Source organism: Podarcis cretensis (genome assembly GCF_951804945.1).
Source record: "Podarcis cretensis genome assembly, chromosome: 1".
Lineage (NCBI taxonomy): Eukaryota > Metazoa > Chordata > Lepidosauria > Squamata > Lacertidae > Podarcis > Podarcis cretensis.
In genome coordinates, this window is record NC_137170.1 from 78,782,800 (window position 1) to 78,809,002 (window position 26,203).

The 26,203-nt window shown below is 43.6% G+C and overlaps 1 protein-coding gene across 8 annotated transcripts in view; it reads right to left on the reverse strand.

Moving 5' to 3' along the window:
- The window catches only part of TSPAN4 (tetraspanin 4), a 519,577-nt gene that overhangs the window by 254,891 nt on the left and 238,483 nt on the right, over nt 1-26,203 (reverse strand). Inside the window, exon 1 of one of the 8 annotated variants that reach the window (XM_079985194.1) lies at nt 15,119-15,216. The exons of the other annotated variants lie outside the window; for them this stretch is intronic. Within the exon in view, the coding sequence (XP_079841320.1) occupies nt 15,119-15,185 (67 nt within the window). The 5' untranslated portion in view covers nt 15,186-15,216. Of the gene's footprint in view, nt 1-15,118; nt 15,217-26,203 lie in introns of those variants that run through there. 8 annotated transcript variants of the gene reach the window in all.

Consider the following 26,203-nt stretch of genomic DNA (forward strand, 5'->3'; position numbering starts at 1 on the left):
CTTTTCTGACAACTGCGTAAAGCCACTTATCCTTTCAAAAACAGGGGGGAATATGTTGACTTCTCACCTACTACATATTTAATTTTATTCTGAAATGTTTGGCAGATTGTCCCCCATTCAAAAGTGAGCTTGTGCCCCTGTCTTTCTGAGACAAGTCATCTCACATTCAATCTGCACTGTCAGTTGCAGGGAAGACACCTTTCTATTCATATTTATTCCTTGCCAAGCAGAGTTGAAAGGTTCATCTTTCCCTTTCTTGTCAGGACATTCTCCCATCTTCCAAACCTCCAGCATGTACACACACACACACACACACACCCCAGACTCCATCTCCCCCATTCAAACTCACTTATGGCAACAATACAACAAGATGTCCTCTGTATTCCTCAGAAATCACACCGGCGTTATTCAGCTGTCTGGAAGCAGCACCTGCTGCTAAGGCTACAGATGCACAAGGTGAACTAAAAGGCATCTGTCTACAAAACAGACGGTGTGACCACAGACATACAGTATAACAAGTCTTCAGCTTTTCTCTTCCCATCTGTCACACTATTTTCAGTTTGAGTTTCACGATTTCAACTACCCTAATGAAACAATCCCACAGCAATATTTTATCAGCAATAAAACAAAGGGGAGGGAGAGAAAAGGGTGTGTCCATTTAGTTAACATAAAAGTTAGCTAAAGCTATTACTTTTTTATGGAGGTTTACTACACTGGAAACAATATATTTAAGGGAGGAGATATTAAGATGGAATGACTCCATATCTCCCTCCCTCTCTACAAAAAGTTCATAAAGGAGAAAATTTCTCGGTGGAGTAGTAGGCAAAAGGCTATTCCATTATTCTAGGTTAGAGAAAACGCCTTTGACAGGTCTATAAACAGGAAGATAAGCAAACTATTACAAAAAGCAAGCATTCAGTGCTTAATTCATTCCCAGGATTTGGAATCCAAGCTGTAGAACTGCAGGTGCACACACCATGTGGCATTATCCATGGATATTTCCCCACATATATGGGCTAAAAACTTATTTTTTAAAACAATGGCTGAGATTTTCAGGGAGCTACATACCACGCACAATGCCACATCCTGTGCTTTCTCTGTGCTCCTGCAAAAACTATGATACTCTGTCATTCACATGTCAGCAATAGTGCTAGTCCCACCAGCAGGAAAGCTAAGAGGAAACAAGAATGACCTAGCATGCTGGGCCTAATGAAATGGCCCTAGGACAAGAGTGCTTCCACACTCCAGCACAAAACACCCACAATGATAGAACTGCAGTTCCTCCAAACAGGCAGCTCTCTGGTTCAGGGTGGAAGAGAAGCCCTCCCTCCTCCAGCTAAACATTTCACAGGAAAGAAGTCCGTTTGGATTGCATACCACAGTCATCCAGGCCTGGCTGAGCACATCTACACCTGTGAAAAGCAAGTACATTATTTATTACTATGAGAATGAAAACATTAAAATGGAGAAATGTATGAAGGTTCTCTCTTCCTGAAAGTGTTAATAGCCCAGGCAGCATCCTATGGAATGTTTTTGTTTCTCTTTGGGAAAAGGCATTTTAAGTTACTTCTTAACAGTCCCTGTGGAGAAAAATGTACAGCTGACATTTTGTGCTTTGTCACTGGAGTGGTACCTCACAATACAGTATTATGGTGTTCATGTACTATAAAAGCAGTAGGCGGGGCCAGAATATTATTGTGATCTATCTACCTACCCTGCCAACACACACACTTTCCCACGCACAGGGTCAAGAGGAATATGGAAAAGGGGGGGAAAGGGTTTGGGAAAGATGCGGCTACTTCTGCCTCCATCTCACCTTGGATCACAAACTGCAGGACTTGGTCTTTCATTTCCTTGCTTTGTAGCATCTCTTTACGAGACAATTTGTTTTAGTACCTGCCATCTGTATTTATGGCACGAGAATTTCCAAGCAAATACTTTATGTGGCCTTATATAATTGAAGCTAAAATGATTACCAAGCATCTCTGTCAGATAGATTCCTGAGTGAACTTTTCTCAAAATGGCATTAACTTTCAGTTCTGCTTACAACTTTAGAAACGCAATAGACTTTTGTCACAATTCTCGCCCTCATAACTCACTCTCAATGAAAGGTCATCTTCTACACTTAATATTCCATTAACTCACCATCCAGCGGATAAAGCTACCCATGATGAGAACGAACATTTTACTGCTTTCAAAAAACTACCCATTGCCAGAATAAGACTCTTCAGCTATTAGCTATGCCACAGCCTCATAGACAGAAAATGCGATGAGCGTGCACATCTCATGTGATGGATTTCTTAGCTCATGATCCATAACAGAGTCTTACACTCTATGGTGGAAATGTTAGCTAGAAATAGTTGAAAGAGGAGAGCACATGCCCTGCTAGTGCACTGGAGCTGCTAGTTAGGATGGGAGATTGCTAGATGCTGCAGACTGACATGTACTAAAACAAAATGAGACAGCACCCAAGCTTACCAACGCTCTCACTGTTCAGCACCTCCGCTGCCAGCAGTGACTTGCATCAATCATGCCATGCACATATGAACCAATGGTACCAACAGCTGTTGTTTCTGCAGCCTGCAAGGGTCTCATGAACTGATTGCACTCATTCCCTTGCACATTGTTTCTAGAATTCTGCAGGTCCCAGAAGTGGTATCACTGGGCATATGCAGGAATACTAAGGGGCAAAAAAAAAAAAAAAGCCTCCAAACTTGAGCTGCACACAATGGAAATCTTTTGCCACCTGCTTAATCCTGAACCAAACTGATATTCTATGTCATCTCCATGCACAAACGTCACCAAACATAATGCAGACTTGTGGCTTGGTGCTACATACATTAACCATGAAGAACCCTCGGGCTTGTGTGGCTCACTTCTCCCCATCCCTCCTAAAAATGCTGATATCATATAAGGTTCCTTCCCATTCATAGAATCATTCATTATTGTTCATGAAAGAAGACCATGTGTGTAAGCTCTTATACAATTATACACCTTTATGGCTTTCATACAATAAAACATGAAAAACCAATATAAACAATGATCAGGAGGCAAATGCCATTGCTGGCACAGCCAACATGGCACCACCACAAACCAAGGGGAGGTATCAGCAAACTAGAAGAAAGCCCAAAAGCACAAAACAGATCTGGGGGGAAATCCTGGGGAGCCAGGGCAAGCAGGTCCATCCGTGAGACAAAAGGAGGCCTTATAAGCACGTGTGTGTACTTGTTTTGGAGAGTGTGGCATTATGAGATACTGTTAGCAACAAGAACATGGGTCAGGGCAATGGCCCATCTAGTCCAGCATTCTGTTCTCACAGTGGCCGACCAGTTGCCTATGGGAAACCTCAAAGCAGAACATGAGCACAACAGAACTCTGGCCATCTGTGATTCCCAGCAACTGTATTCAGAAGCATAATGCCTGTGACAGTGGAGATAGAACCATTTCTCATATTGAGAAATATTCAGCAGTTCAGCCAAGGAATGCCCCCCCTCCATAAATACCATCGACCTACCTCATAGGGTTATTTCAGACAAGATAAGAACTTGGAAGCACGTTCCATGTTATCTGAAATGGCTCCTAGGAGGCTAAATCAATGTTGGCAAAGCACATGCGGTTTGAAGGATAAAGCAAAAGAAGTGCTGAGGAACTGCAGCTTCTTATTAAAGCAAACATTAAAGATAAGTATGCTAATTTAGATAAAACAAAACATTTCCCCAAATAAACTTTGGGATTAATCCAAAGTGACCCTTAACCCGAGTGAAACTACCTAAACAACTGTGATGGGATGATGAGCTGCTTGTGCGTAAAGCTTAGTCCCTCAGAGTTTGGCCTGGTTATCAAAGCTCTGTCTATAGCGGAGCCCCTTAAACATGACTCCCTCAATCGCTGGCAGAATCCGACAGTGGGCGTTTGCGGAAACGTTTCCAGCATAGAAGCTCCTTAACGGAAACGCATCTTCGGGATTCTCGGCGCGACAGTTTCTGGCGAGGGGTGGGTGTCCCTATAGGAGGTCCTGAAACTTCCCCACTGTTTTCGCTGGAAGTCTCTCTGAGCCATCCCTCTGATTCACTTTCCCTTGGAGCTCCTTCTCTCCCCCTGCTGGTTCCCTCCTCTGCTGCCGAGTCTCTCCTAACCTCCGTGAGCCCTTCCACCGCCTGCCCTTCCGATGGCAGTTCCCTGACATCCACCTCCCCTCCAGGGCCCCCTTCACCCCCTCCCGCCCCTTCCTCCACGGGCGGTGAGGGTGCAAAACCCCGGAAAGAACCTCCCTCATCTTCCGAAGACTCAAACACTTCCCTCCACCGGTTGCCGTCCCTTGTCCCCAAGTACTCCTCCTCCTCGGAGTCTACTCCTTCTTCCAGCTCCGATTCTGGGAACCCTTTGAACTCTTCTTCCTCGTCGGTGGTGCCAAAGTGTTCCCTCCGGAACCTCGTTACAGGCTGAGGTTTCCTTGGGAACCGTTGATGAAACGTTTCTATTAAAACCTCGTCATTGACTTCCTCTGCAGTTACCCAGGTGTTTTCTGACTCTGGTTCCCCTTCCCAAGCTACCAAATACTCCACCTGATTACCCTTCCACCTGGAGTCAATGATTTCCGCCACGTAGCTGTTGCGTTCCCTTTCTTCTATGACTAGTCCCTGTGTGACCTCCCCTTCACGTCCCCCCCTGTACGGTGACAGTAATGACCTGTGGAATACTGGGTGTAGTTTCATGTGGTTCGGTAACCTGAGTTTGAACGCCACTGGATTGACCTGTTGTATGACCTCAAATGGTCCCAATCTTTTGGGTCTCAATTTCTTACAACCCCCTTTGAACGGCAACCCTTGGGTCGATAGCCACACCTGGTCCCCCACCCTTATGGTTTCACCTTCCCTTCTGTTCCTGTCTGCCTGCTTCTTGTATTCTTCTTTGGCCCTTTCTAGGTTGAGTTGGAGCTGACGATGGATCGCTTCCATTTCTTCTACAAAATGTTCTGCTGCCGGGACGCTCCATCTTTCCCCTCCTTCCCCTGGAAATGCCCTGGGATGACACCCATAGTTGGCCAAAAAGGGACTCATCCCTGTGGACACATTCTCCGCATTATTGCAGGCAAATTCTGCCAGAGCCAACTTTTCTACCCAATCATTTTCTCTGTCATTGACATAACACCTCAAGTATTGTTGGAGGATACTGTTTGCTCTTTCCGCCTGCCCGTTGGTTTCTGGGTGTCGGGCAGTCGAAAAATTAACCTCTACGTGCAGTAAGCTCATGAGCTTCCTCCAGAACCTGGACGTAAATTGTTTCCCTCGGTCTGAGACCACCCTCAAGGGGGCGCCATGCAACCTAAAAATGTGCTCTACAAACAACTTGGCTGTCTCTTCTGCCGTGACCGCATGTGAGCATGCTATAAAGTGGCACATTTTGGTTAACAGGTCTACTACAACCATGATGGCTGTTTTTCCCTTGGATTTTGGCAGATCCGTCATAAAATCTATGGATACTGCCTCCCATGGTCGTTCTGGTGTGGGTAGTGGTTCCAATAACCCCGCCGGTGCCCGCCTCTCCCCTTTTGCTCGCTGGCATCGGTCACACCCTCTCACATACTCCCGTACATCTTCCCGCACCTTGGGCCACCAAAACTCCCTGGTAACCAACCACATGGTTTTGTGTTGCCCGAAGTGCCCCGCTGTGGGGCTGTCGTGCAACTGTTTGAGTACCCTCCCCCTCAATTCTCCTTCGGGTATATACAGTGCCCCTTTGTAATACAATGCCCCGTTCCTTTCCTCAAAACCTCCTGAGTTCTCTCCCTCCCTCCGGAGTCCTCTGAGCTTATCCTGGGCGTATTCATCATTCTCAGTTCCCTCTACCAGTTCTCTTTGCCCCACCAATGCCACCCCACACACCCAGTGGTCCTCAGGGATGATATGTCTCTCTTCTGGCGCTCCCTCCCCCTCCAAATATTCTGGTTTTCGAGAGAGAGCGTCCGCCCTGACGTTTTCCGGGCCTGGCACGTAGCAAATTTCAAAGTGGAATTTGGAGAACTCCTGGGCCCATCTCACTTGTCGTTGGTTAAGTACTCGTGCCGTTCTCCAATACTCTAGATTCTTGTGGTCAGTGCACACTTGGACTTTGTGTTGTGCACCAATTAATAAGTGCCGCCATCTTCGGAACGCTTCATGAATGGCGAGTAGTTCTCGGTCATACACGGTGTAGTTCCTCTCGGATTTATTCAACTTTCGCGAGAAGAAGGCACACGGTCTCCACTCCGACTCACTCTTCCCCGGCTGCAGAAGCACCGCCCCTACCGCTCAGTCTGATGCATCAGTTTCTACTCTCATCGGTTTTTGTAGATCCACATGCAGGAGCTGTTCTTCAGACGCGAATGCTTTCTTTAACTCTTTGAACGCTCGCTGCGCCTCTACTGTCCAAACAAATTTCTTCTTGCTGCTGAGACAATCAGTGATGGGAGCCGTCAAGTGGGCAAAGTTCTTGATGAACTTCCGATAGAAGTTTCCAAACCCTAGGAACCTTTGCACGTCCTTCTTCGTTTTCGGGGTCTTCCATTCCAGTACCGCCTGAACCTTGCCGGGATCCATGGCCAATCCCTTGTCTGACAAGCGGTACCCCAGGAATTCCACCTCCTTGGTATGAAACTGACACTTCTCCAGTTTCACCCACTGCTGGTTTGCTTGCAGCTTGCCCAGTACTTCCCGGACGTCCCGTACATGCTGCTCCTCGTTCTCTGAGTATACCAACACGTCATCTAAGAAGGCCACGTAATTCTTGTAAAGCAAAGGTCCCAGGACGTGGTTCATGAATGATTGAAAACAGGCTGAGCCTGCTTGTAGACCGAAGGGCATAACGAGATACTCAAAGGCCCCCAAGGGGGTGAACATGGTGGTCTTCCATTCATCCCCCTTCCTCATCCGTATCAGGTTATACGCCCCCCTCAGGTCCAGTTTGGTAAAAATCTTTCCCTTCCTCACTCGGGTCAAAATGTCATCAATTCTGGGCATGGGGAAAGCCACGGGTTCTGACACGGCATTCAGGGCCCTGTAATCCACTACAAGCCTGGGTTTATCCGTGTTTTTTTTGTCCACAAAAAACACTGGGCTGCCCCCCACCGCTCTTGACTCTCTGATGAAACCTTGTTTCAGGTTTTTGTCAATGAACTCCCTTAACTCCCGCATCTCCCTATCGGACATGGCATACAGCTTGCCCACTGGCAGCTGGGCCCCAGGGAGTAGGTTGATTTGACAGTTAAAGGGTCTATGCGGGGGCAGTTTATCTGCCTCTCTTTCGCTGAAGACGTTTCCCAGGTCGGCGTATTGTCGGGGCACCTTCCCTTTATCTGTTACTTTCGTCCCTGCTAGAGTGGCCTTGGCTCCTCCCTGAGCCTTCCCTTCCTTGCAGTGTTCTAGGCAATGTGCTGACCCAAAGGAAACTAGCCGCTGGTGCCATCCCACTAACGGATCATGCAGCGCTAGCCAGCTCATCCCCAAAATAATAGGCGCTCCCCCCAGGGTAGCCACATTAAACGCTATCAGTTCCGTGTGTCTTGCTACCTTCATTATCATTGGGATAGTCTGTTGGTTAACTTCTCCCCCCAACAGCTCCCTCCCATCAATCGTGGTCACCTGCAAAGGGTTACATAAAGGGATTGTCTGTATCTGGTGTTCGGCTGCAAACTCCTTACTCATAAAATTACAGGAGCTGCCTGAGTCCAGTAGCGCCTTTATCTTTAGTGGGTGTCCGCTTGGCAGCTCTAGCAACACCTCTACTACAAGCGCTGGTCTTGGGGGTTCCGGCGTGGGCACATTCACTGCTCTTTGGCCTGGCTGCTGTGCCCCGATGCTGGCAGCCAGGCGTTGGCTTTTACTTGCTCCTTAACCCCCTCCTCCTCACCCCCAACAGCTCCCACCATCCCTTGCCATTCCTTCCTTTGCGGGCAGACTCTGGCAAAGTGACCTGGCTGTTAGCAGAGGAAACATTTCTTGGCGCTCTTTCCCTCCTTCTTCCGCCCTTCATTGGGGTTTGAAACTCCGCGCGCGCGTGCTGTTCCAATTTCCATCGGCTCTACTGGCGGGGAATGCTGCGCTGGAATCTCTGGAATGCGGAAATCACTCCAACGTTCCCCTTTCCCTTCCCGCTTCTCCAAAGCTCTCGCCTCCTGGCGTGCACCTATGGCCAGAGCGGATTTGGTCAGCTGGTCCATAGACTCCGCCCTGGGCGCCCGGGAAAGTTCGTCCTTCACCGCCGAAGATAGCCCTTCTTCGAACAGCATTTGTATCGGTTCCGCCGACAGGTCCCACCCCAATTTATGGATTAACATGGTGAACTCAGTCCAGTACTCACGGACGGATCGGTTCCCCTGTTTATACCCCATTAACTGTCTGCGCACCACTCCCTGCTCAATCTCGCTGGAAAACATCAGATCCATGGCGCGAAAAAACTTTCTCGAGTCCTTTAGGGCGTCATTATTCGCTGCCATCAGGGGCCTCACCCAGTCTTTCGCCCCCCCCTTCGAGATGCCCAATCACAAACGCTACCCTCGATTCCTCATCTGGAAAGTCATCAAACTGCAGATTGAGGGCGTATTGCATCTCTGTCCTAAAGGCTTGATAGTTTCTGGGATCACCCCCAAACTTTTGTACCAATCCTGGCACCTTCCTTGCGAGTGGGGTGGTTTTTCCCTTTTCTGCATCCTGAGCGGGCCTCTCCTCGAGCCTTGCCGTTTGCAGCGCTAGCTGGACTTCCAACACCCTGTACCTTTCTTCCAGGCTTGGACCTGCTCCAGCTCCTCCTGCATCTCCGGCTCCGGTTGGGTTGCTCATGATGCCTCTCCTTGCACAAGCGGCTTTCAGTGACTGTCGGATTGCTGTGATGGGATGATGAGCTGCTTGTGCGTAAAGCTTAGTCCCTCAGAGTTTGGCCTGGTTATCAAAGCTCTGTCTATAGCGGAGCCCCTTAAACATGACTCCCTCAATCGCTGGCAGAATCCGACAGTGGGCGTTTGCGGAAACGTTTCTAGCATAGAAGCTCCTTAACGGAAACGCGTCTTCGGGATTCTCGGCGCAACAGTTTCCGGTGAGGGGTGGGTGTCCCTATAGGAGGTCCTGAAACTTCCCCACTGTTTTCGCTGGAAGTCTCTCTGAGCCATCCCTCCGATTCACCTTCCCTTGGAGCTCCTTCTCTCCCCCTGCTGGTTCCCTCCTCTGCTGCTGAGTCTCTCCTAACCTCCGTGAGCCCTTCCACCGCCTGCCCTTCCGATGGCAGTTCCCTGACAGCAACTTGCCTGGAGTTTCTGCAATTCTTTGTTCAATGTGTGCCAAAAACAAGCACAACTCAGCTCTTGGCTTCCTGTTAGGCACTTCAGGACATTTCTACACACACACACACACAGACACACAGACACAATCAATGTGATCTCCGAGTGTGTTTTCCCCTGAGCATAGTAATACTCTCTCAGGTAATCTCAGAGAGATAACAGGAGAATATAGTCAGGATTCATGTGCATGCACAAGATAGGGGGAGCTTTGCTGTGGTGGACGCACAACCATGCCATTGCTCCCCTTCCCCCCACACCTTTAAGATACAGCTAAGCTACATATACGGTGGAGGAGTGGGGCAATGTTGGAGGCCTTTAAAAGGGAAGTCAGTGCTGCAGCTGCCCAGCTGGCAACCCTGCTGGTTCCAAAGGACAATGAAGCCAAGAATTAGAGCTATGCAAAAATTTATCCCACATTATTTTTCATCAATTCTCCATTCAATAATGAGAAAAGAAATGCTTGTGCTTGGAAACTATCCAAGGAGAAATTTTCAGTGGAGTGAGGAGTTTGCACACACCTTCCTTTCAAGGCAGCCAAGGAGCACTTTCTTTCATTTGTAATCTTTTCTCTGCTGGTCTGCAACCAGCAGCCTTCCTGGGCCTTTCCAGGAAACCCTGGGACATTTTCAGCTGGCATTTCCTGTAAGCACAGGAAGGCTGCCAAGGGTTTGCTGTGTTTTTGTTTTTTTAAAAAAAGTGAAGTCTTTTTACCTTTAAGGAAAGCAGTATGGGAAAATAGAGAGGGGCATTAAGGTAAAATGAAGGAGTTTGCTTAAAAACAGAATGTGACAGACAAATAGAAGTCTCTTGCACAAGGAAAAATTTTTTTATAATCTGGACAGCATCAGGTGCTTTTGTGAAAAAAGCAACTCCTTGAAGCAACAAGGTTGTTGTTGTTGTTGTTGTTGTTGGGGCAAAAAGATTCCTGCATCGCAGGGAGTTGGACTGGATGACCCTCCCTTCCAGCTCTATGATTCTATGATTCCTTTTTTTTTCCTTTTTGCATTAGTACTGTGAGAGGCAGACCAGGGAGAAGCAGGCACTCGACCATGATTGAACATAAAGACCCACTCCCATTTACAAAATAGGGGAGAGGCAAGCAGGCAGACGTTTTCAAGGCAGCTCTTTTCTGAAAGACCTAACAGCATTCTCATTCTGCCCTGTTTCTGCTACTCAGAGGGCCATCTTCTCAAGTTGATTGAGGGGGCCCAACACACGCACATCACGAAGAACCTGGTCCCCTTAAAAAACATTCAGGGGGTGAAACTGTCTCAGCCGCAGTAGCTGTTGCATACATCACTACTAGTTAAATAGCAGCTGCTTTTTGAAAGAAATTCAGGAATTCATGCATGCCTGTTGTTCATGTGCAGTTGGGCCCTAAGTAATGGGAAATTTATAGGGCATCCTTTGCAAGCATGGGAATAGCCAAGGGGGAGGGGGTCAGCTGCCCCCCCAATAAAGTAAATCAATAAATATACTTAGCGAACTGAGGTTCTGCCCCCCAACATAAAGCCTGGTCGACCCTAGTTTGCTTCACATTTGTCAATTTGATATTAATGATGTATCATTTCAATATAATTACTAAATCTTGCTTATTCACAATATTCCAAACGGGTTTGTTCATGAAGCACTGCAATGACAAATATTCAGTATGCTATCCCCTACCATAAGATTTGCTGCTAATCTGTCATATTTATCCAGAGCAAAATCTTTAAAACAACCTCATAAGATGCTTAGCAGGTTCTCGAGTTTTGTCTAATTGCAGTATTTGTCTAATTGCCTGGATGATTACTTCCTTCCAAGATTTCTCAGCTGAACAAGCCCACCACATGTGGAGATAATGCCCTTCTTGTTTCCAACTACTCCAACAATTTGAGAATGTAGCAATAACATACATTCTAAAGATCTTCCTAAGATTTAGGTTTCTACTTATTGGCCATAATGCAATGCAGAATTAAATGTGCTTAAGCCCACTTATTTCAATGTCTTATGTGCACACATATCATTAATTGGACAAGTTCTTTTGCAGTTGGAAAACTAACTATTACTAATAACGAATACTAACTACTAACAGACTTACATAAGGGATATGCTTTGCCACAGCCTGAAAAATCTTGCTGCTCACACCTAACAAGCTTCTCACAGGAGTACAGGTCATAAGGACAAAAGACAAGCTGAATACAATTCCTGACCTGGCCACTGTCACTAAACTTAGTAGTTTTGCTTAGAGCTTGACCCTACAAAAGTGCAATGTTGCCTTGATCGTGCCAAGCTCTTAAATAGCTACTTCACTCTGGGCATAACAAAGTGGAATGGCTATGAAACTACTCATGTGCTTAAAGATAAGCTTGTGTCCAGTCCTTTGCAGAAAGGTCAGTAGACGGCAGTATTCAAAAGACAACTGGAGAGACAATAAAAAGTACCAGGGTCTTACAAGTGAGGTGTGTGACATATAGCATCAGAGCAAGTTTCCCATAGATACTAACAGTACAGTAAACTATCAGCAAATGCCACAAATACCCATTGCATTTTGGATATTAATAGGAAAATTATGGGACAGGTGAAACACCCACACTGCAACTGCTGGAGATTTGCCTGTCATGCAATACAGTATTTTAAGACTGGGTGAAATTCTTTGATAGTACAACAGGGTATCTCACAGGGAACAGGAAAAAACCACACACAAATAATGAGAATCCACACCCTTCTGCAGAAATGCTGTGTGGAAGATTCTTAACCTTATAATTGCAATGCTCTGTAAGATTCCTGTTCCTAAATGAAGAAAGCTATGGAAATATCATGTGTCAGAGGGATTTTGCCAACACAAAAGGTTGCCATGACTGTGCTCTCTTCAGATGATCAATAAAATACAAATACACAAACCAAGCTCTCAAATCTCCTAAATTGTCATGCTCTATATCTGCCATTAGTAAGTCAGAGCCATCTTTAGGGCAAGTGATCACAGTCTTTCATAATCCTGATTGGTTCAATGCTACATAAAATTATCCTTGTTGCTAGTGGGGAATATCTACATGTTTGTTTGTTTTGAGAATGGAATATGCCCATGCATTGCACATGACCCATTTTTAATTGCAGAATGAATGCTGGTTCCCTGTATGTCTACAAGGCACAGAGGAATGACAGTAGAGACAGGGTAGATAAAACACTGTCTGGAAAGCCCAAGTATAATGGCTCTACTTGCACAGAACACTAAGCCAAATTATGGCTTAGAATGAACAACCAAGCATGCTAGTACCCATTTTGAAATTGGTGGCCATTGTATTCCTTTCCTGGTCCTGCTGCTGCCACGCTACAGAGAGCTAAGTTATGGTCTAGCTTAGGGTTACATGTGAACGAGAGCTTGTGGTTTGTCTCCCGCAAAGATAACATGAGTATCAACCACGAGCAATTCTTGTTTAGTCGAAGACAACTTACCCTTTCTGTGGGGAAGCAGTTATGGCCTGGTGCAGATGCTGAGGATGTGGGGTGGGGTTGACCCACGCGGCCAGCCATTGATACCCAATGCCTATGCCAAAGCCCAATGCCTATACATACCCAATGCCTATGCCAAAGCTTACTTACTGTACATCAATAATCAATAAAGTTGTGGCTGTTTTCAATTCCAAAATGCTGTCATATCATTCACGCTGGGGTTACACATCCAGAATCCTTAGCCCACCCAGTAAACCCTAGCCCGATGTGCTGTGGTCCACAAGCCACAAGCCCACATAATGCTAAGTCAAACCATGGCTTAGCTCACACTATAGCATGCCATAGTTTGGCTCAGTGCTTTTTTTCTAAAAAAAAAAAGGTTAAAGGGGCTGCACAAGTAAGACAGGCCCATCCCAAAGGATTAGCAAAGCTGTGGGTACGCTCATTTTGACTCAAGAAAATCACCATTTTATAGTTCAAATCCAGAAAAATAAATACAGTAAATGGAGAAAAGTACAAAGATTCACAAAATGTTTAGGGGTATGCATACCCCTGCTTCCCCCCAGGAAAAAAGCACTGGTTTGGCTTAGTATTGCATACAAACCAGACCAATGTCAGTACAGTGTACGGGAGACTTAAAAGGACGTTAATCATCTGGTGCAAACTGGTTGCTTGATCTCAGGGGACAGAGGCCACCTGAAAAATATCAACTGTGTGTTGATGATGGGATCATACTACCAGTCTTGTAGGGCATGTAACTACAGACTCATAAGAAAGTAAGTACTGCCAAGTTGGTGGAGGGAGATGATCCTTCTACATAAAGTTTATCTCCCAGGGAGGCTCACCTGGCGCCATCATTACATATCTTTAGGCACCAGGTGAAAACGTTTCTCTTCAACCAGGTGTTCAGTTGATTAAACATTCTATGGCCTTTTAAATGTGTTTGTTGGAGGGGGCTAATTGGTTTGTTTTTGTTTTATTATGTATTTTGTGTTCTTATTTTGTATTTTTATGCCGTGAACTGCCCTGTGATCTTTGGATGTAATATAAACTATGCTGTGAGTTATACCTGATCTTATTAAATCAAAAATACTTGATGATGATGAACGTTCTTCCTTTTTAACATTTTACCAATTTTATTTATTTATATTAAATATAATAAATAACAATGAATTTATCAGAATTTGTATAGTCTAACCTGTAAAAAATTTTAAACTGTTTACATAGAGTACATATTAACATTATTGATAAAAAGGTAAAGGTAAAGGTACCCCTGCCCGTACGGGCCAGTCTTGACAGACTCTGGGGTTGTGCGCCCATCTCACTTAAGAGGCCAGGGGCCAGCGCTGTCCGGAGACACTTCCGGGTCACGTGGCCAGCGTGACATCGCTGCTCTGGCCAGAGCCAGAGCCAGAGCCAGAGCCGCACACGGAAACGCCGTTTACCTTCCCGCTGGTAAGCGGTCCCTATTTATCTACTTGCACCCAGGTGCTTTCGAACTGCTAGGTTGGCAGGCGCTGGGACCGAGCAGCGGGAGCGCACCCCGCCGCAGGGATTCGAACCGCCGACCTTTCGATCGGCAAGCCCTAGGCGCTGAGGCTTTAACCCACAGCGCCACCTGCGTCCCACAAACATTATTGATAGAAGTCAGAAATTAAAAAACAGTTGGCCTAATTCCCCCCATCTAAATAAAATCAGCAGTTAAATAAATATACGTTATATGAATAAAATTACATCCTTATGCCTTACCAACTCCTTTCCAGCAACTCCCTAAAACTGAATGCCAGATAAGAAGTCCAATCAGCACTACAACCTAATTTGGTGTTGATCTCCATAATCCATAATGCAACTTCCTAGCTATTTATTTCTGACCTCATTCATGTGTATTATCATTCACATAATTTAGGCTCTAATTCACAACCAGACACACCATATTCTACTAATGCATACTGAAAACTGAACTATCCATCTCTAGCAACTTCTCTTGCTGAAAACTGCCTTGGAAGTAGTGCTAATTTTATCAGGCTTCTGGCCAGATGAGAGCGGCTTGGAATCTCTATAAATTCCAGTAGCTAGATTCCCCCCAAACAATTGGCGGCTGGAAACTTTCCCTAAGAACTAGGAACATAGGTGAACTCAAATTCAAGCACAGCAAGTGGCCAGAATGTGTATATCTAAAACTTTAGCCAACACATAGGACTTTAAAAGCTCTGTTAGCTTTAACGTGCAATGAAAGAGCCCTTAAAAAGTTGAATTTGGTTGAGGGTGAGGAAATTAAACATTTTGCACAGTTCAGACCATGTCATCATTGTATTTACAGCATTATGGTGTTAGAGAGAGCCACCAGAACCCAAGACAACACTACATACACTGTACCTGGTTGGGGCTGCACAAGTAAAACAGGTCCATCCCAAAGGATTAGCGAAGCTGTGGGTACGCTCATCTCGGCTTGCTGCTTGTTCCCCTCCTGCCTTACATACCACAGCTCCCTTGCTCAGCCTTGCAGTGTCTGAGTGGAGTCCTGATTCATGATTTCAGGCTCCAGCAGGAATGTAGCAATTGAAAACTCGGAACTATTTTTACCCTTGACCAGCCGCAGCCTCTCTGTTCTATAAAGACTTCTAAAGAAAAAACCATTCCCAGCTAGTTCAGGATGTGTTTTAGGGATCTATGGTTCTCTGGCATTTGCTGTAGCTTTTTAAACTGCACAGTTGCTAACAGGAAAAAGTGAGCTTACACTCTGCTATTATTGACAACAATCAAAAAGTCAGGCTATTGATCCATGGTGTGTGTGTGTGTGTGTGTGTGTGTGTGTAATTTATTTCTTACTTTTCACTGTAAACATTTTAGGGACAGCTTCTCCAAAACAAGGAGCTTAATTTCATATGCACACAATATTTCTTTTAAGAATTTGATTTTATCCCCCAACTGACATAAAAAAGAAAAAGGAAGAAGTGGAGGAGGAGCAGGAAAGAAATCTCTTTGCAGACATGAAAATTATGAAATATTAAGTTGCAAGAAACAGGGGTAAAGGAACCTTAAGTCTGCAAACCATGGCACAGTTCAATTGTAGACCTCATTCTAATAAGCCAGGTCTTTTTTGCACTGAGAATGACCCTTGTGCCCATCCAAATACTATTTATGGAAGGACAAACTGGGCACTTTCCCAGGAGAAAGCATCCCACCCCCACCCCCAAATCTCAGTCCAGCAGCAGGCAGGAACACTATGGAAACTTATGCGCAGTCTGCACCACCATACAGCTCATTCACATTGAATCACAATTTGCTTCAATGTGATGTGTAAATTGGGCCACTATATTATGACATGTGAGAAAAGGAAGGAGGAAATGGAACGCATGGGCACAATGTTCCTTCATGATTTAATAAACCATAATTTATTAAACCCAGATCATTGTGCCTGAAGTGGACTGTTCTGTTTGGGATACCTGATTCTCATGCACCTCATTCATCATAAACAGGTTGGTGGACTCGAAGAAACAGACCAAATACAGTGGACCCTCTGAATACGAATGTAATTCATTCCAGGGGTCTGTAAGTACCCCAAAAAATCCGCAAATAGAGGCGTCGCTTCTGCGCACACGCGTGGAGCAATAGAGCACTTCTGCACATGCGCACACAGCGAAACCCGGAAGAATACACTTTCACAACCCGAAAGCTACATTACCCGAAGGTAACATAACCAGAGGGTCCACTGTACACAAGCTTCAGAATGTCCTAATAACAGGAAACGTCACAATAAACATGAATCATGCTTTGGTGATGGATAAAAATAAAAAGGACAATCACATGGTGGAACAGCAATCCAGCGGAGGCAGCAACACCTGCCCAGAGGACTCCCGGGGAGAGGAGAGGAGACTGAGGGAACACTCCCCAAGGGAGGGTGTTTGAAAAAGGGTAAGAGGATGAAAACTCTGCAGGCAAGGAGTGACATAGCTGGGCTCCTGAGCCCCACAGGGGTGACGAAGAAATAATGTAGTTGATCAAGGGAGACATGGACTCAAAAAGGTTGGAAACCTCTGTTCTAATCAATCAAGGAGATATTCCACTATTAGGAGACAAGACACCTCAGCCAGTCATCCAGGGCCATTAGCGTAACAGATGAATATTCAGCAGCTTTCTGTGTATAATACAAAGTAACATAACATGAATAACTGTAGATAATACCATATCTACTGAATAGGAAGCTGCAATCCCTCAAATAAGACACACCCACAAAATGCAGAAGGGATGAAACAAAACTGTCTCCCCAGAAAGCACTGTAGCTCCTAAAAGGACAATATAATGAATTCTTATCAGCAGATACACACATTCTATGCAGCAGATTCGGTTACAATCCTAAAGTCACAACAGAAGCCCATGATTTCTGCTGCACAGAGGAAATGAACTTGACAGTAGTAGCATGAAAAACAACTGCTGAGTTCTACAGAATACCATAGACCTGGGGCTGCTTCAAAGACAATTTTCCTCCATGGGTGTATATTAAGTTATGTTTGATGCTAAATACTTAAAGAGAAAGGATAAATACTCATGGGATCTTGGTATGAACATGTCCATTAAACATCTGTTGAATCAAAGCTCTAAACTGCACTCCTCTGTGAATGTCTTCAGTTATTTAAAAAAATGGTGCCAACTACATTTCTATTGTTTCATAAGCACTTCTATTTCTGTTATAATCAAACAATTTCTAATATATCACTGTCTTAATAAAAAGAAAAGGGGCAGAACTGAAGCAACAACAGACATTAAGTTTAAAAAAACAACAAGTTCCTCAATAAGCAAGTCTATTTTTCTTACCATCACTTCTTGTTTCTGAAATGAGGAGCTCATTTATATTTTGGTGATGCATGTGTAGGAAACTAAATGTGCATAATCTTTTATACATGGAGCATGCCCCCTAAACTCACATTCTATCTCAATCACTAGAGTGAGATAAGGATTTTGGACTTGGCCAAATCCAGATTCCCCCCCCCCCCCCCCGCTATGGTAAGAGAAGCAACAAGGGAATACACAGTAAGCTGGAACAGCCAATGTATAGCTAATGTATGGCAATATTGAACCAATCACATTATGACTGATGAGGGGTAAGGATGGAGTTATTGGGAAAGTGGCTGCCAGTGCTACAATATCGGCAGTGTTATTTTAAGTGGGGTTTTTGTCTGCTCCTGTAGTCACATTAACTGCAGCGTTGCAGCCTGCAACACTGACTCCTGATATTTTACCTTTAAATAGGCATGATATAATAAAAGGCTAACTGAGGCTGTACTCCTTAAGCATGCTTATTAGGAAGCAAGCCACATTAAATTTATTTTTAAGTAAGGATGTTTAGGTTAGTGCTGTTAAGAATATTTAACCATAGCTATCCTTGCTCCCTCAGGAGTATATGCAAAGGGGATGGGGGAGCAAACAGAGCAGATTCCAAAGCAGCAAGTTCATTCCAACTACTCCAGTTAATTGTTTTCTAATCTCCTTTTGCACACACATCCCATTGCAAACAGAGAGCTCCTCACATAAGGTACCTGTTCTTCATTTTCTCATAGGAAGGCAGCCTCAGACCCTGTGCTCCCCACCCGCCAGCCCAATTCCCTTAGTGCTCAAGGATTAAGTGCAGTTTTACAATATTTGCAACCATATTCTTGGTTTGAAAACACCTTATTTGTTGAACAAAGAATAGCAGGTGCAAATCCTGGACAAAATTATTTCTGAATATCACCCAAATATATCCTCTAAGGTACTGAGTGCTGTATCCCCAACAAAGCAGAAATTAGAATCCGTGTCCAATATGTGTTTTTGCTGCGCTAATAAAAACAAGGATAAGCAAAACCTCAGTTTGTACCTGCAACTTCAAAGTCCATTTCCCAGTGGAAATTTATTCTATTGATCACAACAGCCCTTGTCCTTGCTGTAACCTGTTGTTTCCATCATTCCCAGCAGATTACCAATGGCTATGGATATCTGACAGACACACAGAAACAGAAATTGCAAATGTTCACCACAACTCTGAACAGCCCTGCATGATTGAAGATTACAACTCATGGTGTGTGTGTGTTTTCAATCCACAACATATTTCCTGCTATTGAACATCTGAGCTGGCAGTGTCCCAAGTAATTTTGTTTCAGAAGTAAACATTCAATAACACTAAATGCCAGAAAGCGAGCACCAGACATTCAGTATAAAAACCTCATCTTGGGAAATTCAAAATGCTTACATCGCATAATGCTAATGTTGGATCATTCTAAATCAAATCAAAAACACTGTAACATCCAATACTAACTGGAGTTTTACATACAAATATATCCCCTCTCTTCCCTCATAAGTTTGACCTGATCTGCTCTTATCAACTCAACAAGATAGGTTTAATATAGCAAGAGGTAGATCTTTGCTGCCTACTCCTCTTCCACTTAAACGATTTACTTATTCCGTGGCCTACAATTTGGAACAGATGTTTGCCAACACTGGTAAGAGGCAACAGCCTTTCACCCCAAAGACTATTATTTATGCACCTAGGATGCTTTCTCCCAAACATGAAGGGCTCCTCTAGCCACCAATTGATCAGCAAAGACATTATCACATTTTGCAGGTGGGATTCAATGGCACACTGGCAAATTCAGACTAAACAACCAAAGCAGATTTGGAGCGCTTGTGCAGCCCTCCAAGGCATCCAGATTTGTCCTTTTAAAATGAAATAATATGATTTTTTTTATCGCACAAGGTTGTTGTAAAGATAAATATGATGGTGTAAAATTTCCAGTGTATATGAACAATGTACTGAACACTCCAAAGCCCCAGTGGAATGTCAAATATTAGTTTCAATTTCAATTTTGTTACCAGCCTTTATATACTCTTCTTTATTTCTAGGATAGTTACTTTTCAGCTTGGCATATCCTCTACCTCTGTTAATGTGCAAACACCAATATTCTCAATACGTATTTGGCCAAGTAGACTCTCAGATCCTTCAAGTGTCCCTATTTTGTGGGGACAGTCCCAGATTTACAGAAGCAATCCTGGTTTCTGATTTGACCCCAGAATGCTCCACCTTTCCTTAGGAGGTCCCTATTTTCATTGGAGAAAATTTGGAGGGTATGGCAGGATATCTCTATTTCAACAGAGAAATGTTGGACGGTATGGAGTTATGTGACCCCAGAGCCAAGGAGAGAAGTAACTATACAAACTTTAGAAAAAATCTGAAGGCAGTCCTGCACAAGGAAGTTTTTAAATGTTTAATGGTGTGTGTGTGTGTGTGTGTGTGTGTGTGTGTGTGTGTGTGTTGGAAGCCACCCAGAGTGGCTGGGGTAACCCAGTTAGATGGGTGGGGTAATAATAAAGGTTCAATTTTGTGTTTGTTTGTTTTTTGTCTTCCCGATGTGCAGTGTGCCATGCCACCTGCTCAGAAATGAATCACTCCTATCAGTCTTCTATAAGGAGTAAATCACAAGGATCCCTCCCTAATCCTCCCCTCCTGAGAATCCCTCATCTACCGCTAGTGTGAAGTGGAAATTTATTTCTGTCTGTAGTTTGGGTAGTTAAAATGGCAGCAGTCACAGACTCCACCAAGGAGAATAAATAAATCATACTATGGTAGCTTTTGAAGGAAATACTCTCCTACATCCTCCTCTATTAATGTGTAAATTCCCAGCTAGAATCCTTAGTTGATAAACTGGTAAGAAAAGGATGGTTGCTGTGCGCATTCTCACTCTCTCCTCACTACACTGTAATAAAAAATGGTTCACATTTTAACTTTGCTAAATAGAGCTGTAGTGAAGGCTGCAGCAAAAACAAGCAAGCAAAAGTAAAACAAATCACCTTTACTTCAACAGACCTTTTAATTGAATTTTGAGCAGTGTGCTTAAAAACAAAGCTTTTTGACTCGTGCATATAAGCTGTATCATGCATCTTCCTTATTACAGTGGTTACCATTCAAATGATAAATAATTCTGAACAAACCTGCAAATTTAACGGAGCCAGGAGGTAGGGATATAAACTAATAAAACATGGCAGCTTAGGGCTGATAAATACTTTCATATCTGCAATTGTTTGCTGTGCTTTCTCTCTTCTTTTGAATATAAACAGCCTGCAATGAATGCAGTAGGCTTAAAGATTATAAAGAAGCACTCAGCCTTTAGTTTAGCAAATTTTGGATTACCCTTTTCTTCAAAATGAGGAAAAAAACACCAGACTTTTGATATGAGATATAGATAAGATAAGGCAATCAACAAAGGTTGCTTTGGAATTGCAACTTTTTACAGTGAATCCTTGTCAAATCATTGCATTCTGTTCATCCTCCTCTAGTTTTTCCAGGCCTGATTTGTGATAGGATTTTTGCTTTTTAAAAACAGGTTGTTTTTAGAGTAACTATTCCTTCAAATGTAAAGTTTCCTGATTACAGTATGGGTTCTTCCAATTTTACTGGTTTCCTACTCAGTGCAGCTGGAAGATCAGTGATGAATTGCCCCTTATTTAATCACCCAGTGTTCCCCAAAGATTGGGTATTACATTACTAGTTTCTTTTCATTATTTATTTCCCCTTTTTATTTACCATTATGGTGAAATAGTGCTATTTCACTATAATGAAAAGAAAAGGGGAAATGGAAATGAAGCAGCAATTTAACAAACATGCATATAAACACACAAAGGGAACAAAAGACGATTTAATATGCAGGGGCGGAATTGAATGTTCGCTCTTTCAATAATTCTGACTGTGCAAACATTCCAGCCTGCCAGATGGAATCATCTCCCAACACACACACAAACACACACACACTACAATTTCTGGGGACATGCAGGAGAGGAGAGTGGAGAAAGCCCCATTACACAAGCAGAAGTTCTTGCCCAGGTCTTCAGCTGATGAGGGTAGTTAGGAGAATCTTGCCAAGGCAATTATGGGGCAATTCAGCCTTCATCCATCAACCATGCTGCAGGAAAGCAACAACATGGGCATAGCCAGAACACAGGAAGCTTTCAATTAATAGTAGAAAGATCTCCCTGAAGCTGAGGCTCCAATACTTTGGCCACCTCATGAGAAGAGAAGACTCCCTGGAAAAGACCCTGAGGCTGGGAAAGATTGAGGGCACAAGGAGAAGGGGATGACAGAGGACGAGATGGTTGGACAGTGTTCTCGAAGCTACCAGCATGAGTTTGACCAAACTGCAGGAGGCAGTGGAAGACAGGAGTGCCTGGCGTGCTCTGGTCCATGGGGTCACGAAGAGTCGGACACGACTAAAAGACTAAACAAGAAGAAGAAGAAGAAAGATCTCAGTTGTGAGTAGACATTATAGAAAGATCTTGGTTGTATGGCAGGCATTGTTGGGTAATGTAACACTTGTGCTTATGTGTAACTTCCATTTTAATTCCATTGTTTTGCTCATGTCCTTCATGTAGGCTTCCCACAGGCATCTGGTTGGCTATTGTGAGAACAGGATGCTGAACTAGATGAGACATTGGCCTGAGCCAGCAGGCTCTTCCTACATTCTTATGTAATGTTCACTTCCAAACAATTGTGAAAAATCCATGTTTCAACAGCAATAAGGGCTCTATGTGTGGAAGCAACCAAAGTTAATTCATTTAAGAACGTGAGTAAAGCCATTTTGAAAATATGCTTAGGGACTATCCATAAAGTATGTCACACTTTAAGGTCTTTTGTTTAACTACTCCCTTGCCTATTTTAAACCAGTAATAAATACGTACTTTCTTGCCACTTTTCTATACCGGTTCCACTCTCTTGAATACATGACATACTTTATGGGTGGTCCCTTAAGTAACCTGCTGGGTATGTGCCAGAATTATTAATTTTCGAAGTAAATGATATTTGTATCTCCTGTCTACACTTAAAGGATATATGCTCTTAAACAATAGGTCTTGCTGCAAAGGAAAAACCATCTCTAGATACCAATGCAAGAGCCATGCCAATAAATAAGAAGGAAAAGGGGTAGATTAAAATGAAATGAAATGCAGGAATTTGTGGGGGACCCATGTGCCCCAGCTGAAATCACACTAGTCAAAAGGATCTGTATTTTAAATTCAGAAATAAAGTTCTTGCATAATGGAATCCTGTGCATTTTTAACTTGGAAATAAACCCCACTAAATTCAAAAGGATACTCCTAAGTAGGTGTGCACAGGATCGCCACCACAATGTTACTTCACTTAGTTTTACAAATACCGCTTGATGTCCAGAGCCATCATTATTTCTTATGATGGTTTGTTTCAAATTTCTTACACAGGGTGTAATTGCTCAATAAATGAACTAAATTAACTGGTACACAGCTGGGTAGATATAGGCAAAATGATACCAGCCATACAAGTGCAGCATCACTATACAGTTGGCAGCAATCCCTACACAATTGTTATAGGAGGCTGGTGAGGGTCCTAGAGAATTTGGTGCAGGCTCTCCTCCATGTACTAAGAGCCAAAAGGAAAGAGGAATCCTCAGCTGTCATGTTGCTTATGCATCCTTTAAAAGATACTCTACAGCAGTCTTTGCCAAGCCAGTGCATTCCCAACTGTTTTAGGCTACACAGCTCTCAAACCCTGGCTGGGTCTGATGGGACTTGTAGTCCAAAACATCTGGAGAGCACCAGGTTGGGAAAGGCTACTTTACAGAGAAAACACGTTTACTAAGCATCTGAAAATGCTTTGTTCGGGTCATCAGGCAATTCTCAGCAGTCCCAGAAGTGCCTCTTTCCTTTCTCTGTAGCTAACTAAACTCTTTGAATTACAGCCAGATTTGGAATATCAGTTCTGAGTCCTCAAGGGCTTGCCCAGATAAGGTATGTGGTGGTTATTTTTAATATGTGTAAAAAGGAATGGCCAAAATAGGACTATATTACACAAGGGCTTTATTTGCACTGGTTCTTCCTTTGATTTTTAGGCATGATTCAATGTGCCTGGCTTAGAAGCCTATCATTATAATATCTCAGATATCGATGAAACATGCTGTTCTACCAGTATGTGAATGCAGACCATGAAACACATGCAGATAAGTTTTAATGGTAGTGATTTCCCCTTATCAAGCCTTTAAGCATCTTTTGGAAGCAGCACAGAATCATTTTTATTTGCATGGGGTTTTTTGGCCAGGTTTAAATTGACAGGGTAGAGGGGCATTATTCTATCCATTATATTTTCTATGTCTGGTGTTATAAATATGTTCAGTTGCACACTGTACTTGTGTGTAGAAGAGATCACCACAACAATCAATTCGAATCAAGTTTTCTTCCTCAGGCAGGCTGCAACGCCTGACCAAAACTGTAGGATGGGGACCACAGAATAGCACACAACTAAGGATTGTCCCATCTATGGAATAAGTAAAAACTTTCCATCTTGTGCTCTTTCACTTTTTAAGTCTCCCCAGTCAAGGCTCTATATTAACCTCTTACAACACTCGTATCTCGTACATCAAATAAACTCAATGCATTGGAAAATTGTAAAGTCACAATCATTTCGGCCAACAACATTATATACTTGACAGTTCCATTTTTATTACACTTTTGGCAGTGTGGAAAGCTTTTTACTCCCCATTTAACAGCTATTTTCACAGAAGCTGCCACAGCTATTAATATTATAGCAGTAGACCTGGCTCGGTTTTAATCAGGGTCTCAAACCAGCTGAAATATTGGTTTACTGCAGAAAACATTTTAATGGTTCCATTTTGTTCTAGCTGGGAGATTGTGAACAAATTACAAGAGTTAATTTACCTGTTTGTACCATCATCATCATCATTATTTTTTGAATCACACCATTTCACCAAGAAATATACAATAATTTGCCCCTCCTGATATTTTAGAAGTCAGATTTAAAAAAATAAAAAATAAACACAAAGTTTCATTATATATTGCTTAATTTTTTAAAAAAAGATGTTTGCATGTTATTAATGTCCTCAGTTCCATGAGCTACATGAGCTTGTGAACAGTGACATTGACCTGGATCTAGAGTACCCCTTCCACTGGTGGAAGAATCAACATTTCAGTAGAGGCTGCAGCTCACAGAATGGGCAAGTATTTGCATCAATCCCGCCACAGCTTCCTGTCCAGTTCCTACCCTCTTCTCCAACCTCTAGGATATATTTATGAGTGGGAATTGGTGGGAAATTGTTCTCTCTTCACAAGACCCACTTGCATGAGCAGAAGTCTCTGTTATTAGAACTCTGTTAATCGGATCCAACCCAACAATTTTAATCAAGAAGTGATTATGCAGTGACTGTTTAATAGCTTGAATTTAGAAGACCATGAGCTTCAGCTTGTTAAAAGCCAGTCTGGTATGGTGAGGGAAGGAGATTTAAGGGACAGGATATGGAACTGGGCAATGGAAAGCTGATGATTGGAATAAAGGAGTGGGAAACAACCTGAAATAAAAGTAACGAGATGTCAACGACACAGAGTGTTGGGTTTTGACATGGAATATCTATTTTCAAGTCGCTTGCTTAGCCATAGAGCTTACTGGGTGACTTTGAGCAAAGTCACTCCCAGGTTAACCTCCTTCAGTAGGCTACTGTGAAGATAAAAATCAAATAAGCATCCATATAATATCCTACCTAAAGGCACTGAAATAGGACAGGAAAGAAAACTAAACAATTCATCTGAGCTATGGGACATCAAATTTGTCAAAGCAATATTTCACTTACAAAGAATGCACAATGAATGAACAATGAACAATCTCATGTATTTACGCTTTATGTGATCTCCATATGCAATGCTACTCTACAAAAGGTTTAAAGTCACTTTCTAAGTCTCTCAAAATAATTTATTGCCCATCTGAAAGCAAAAAAAGGGCAATGACCATGTTTGATTATAACACTCAGTGGAACCATAGCTTAGTGCAAACATGTAAGTGTGCCAGCTCCTGGAGAGGGGATTGCGGTCACTTTGACCCTCCTCCAGTGAGTTAAGTGACAATTTGACTTACTGTATAATGTGAACCCGGGCTCATAGTTTGTCTTGTCTGCACAAAACACAGGCGGTAAGCCGTATAACAAACTTGGACTACAACTTGTATCTAAAGCAAGACAGGCCATGACGCGGGGGTTAGATGGCAAGCCAAGTCAAACCATGGCTCAGTTCATAGCAGTGTAGCAGCAGCAGAACCAGAGGACCAAATCTGCCAATCTTCTCTTCAGGAGCCACTCGTGTTTGCACTAAATCATGGTTTTGCTTAGCATTGTACGCAAGCATCTTGCCCAACCATGTTTGTGCTATTCACCTGATTTCTTTTTCCATCTCATAGCAGACCAGTCACAGTGGTTTCAAGTTGTACAGCTACAGCTACAATGAAGGGACGCGGGTGGCGCTGTGGGTTAAACCACAGAGCCTAGGACTTGCTGATCAGAAGGTCGGCGGTTCGAATCTCTGCGACGGGGTGAGCTCCCGTTGTTTGGTCCCAGCTCCTGCCAACCTAGCAGTTCGAAAGCACCTCAAAGTGCAAGTAGATAAATAGGTACCGTTCCGGCGGGAAGG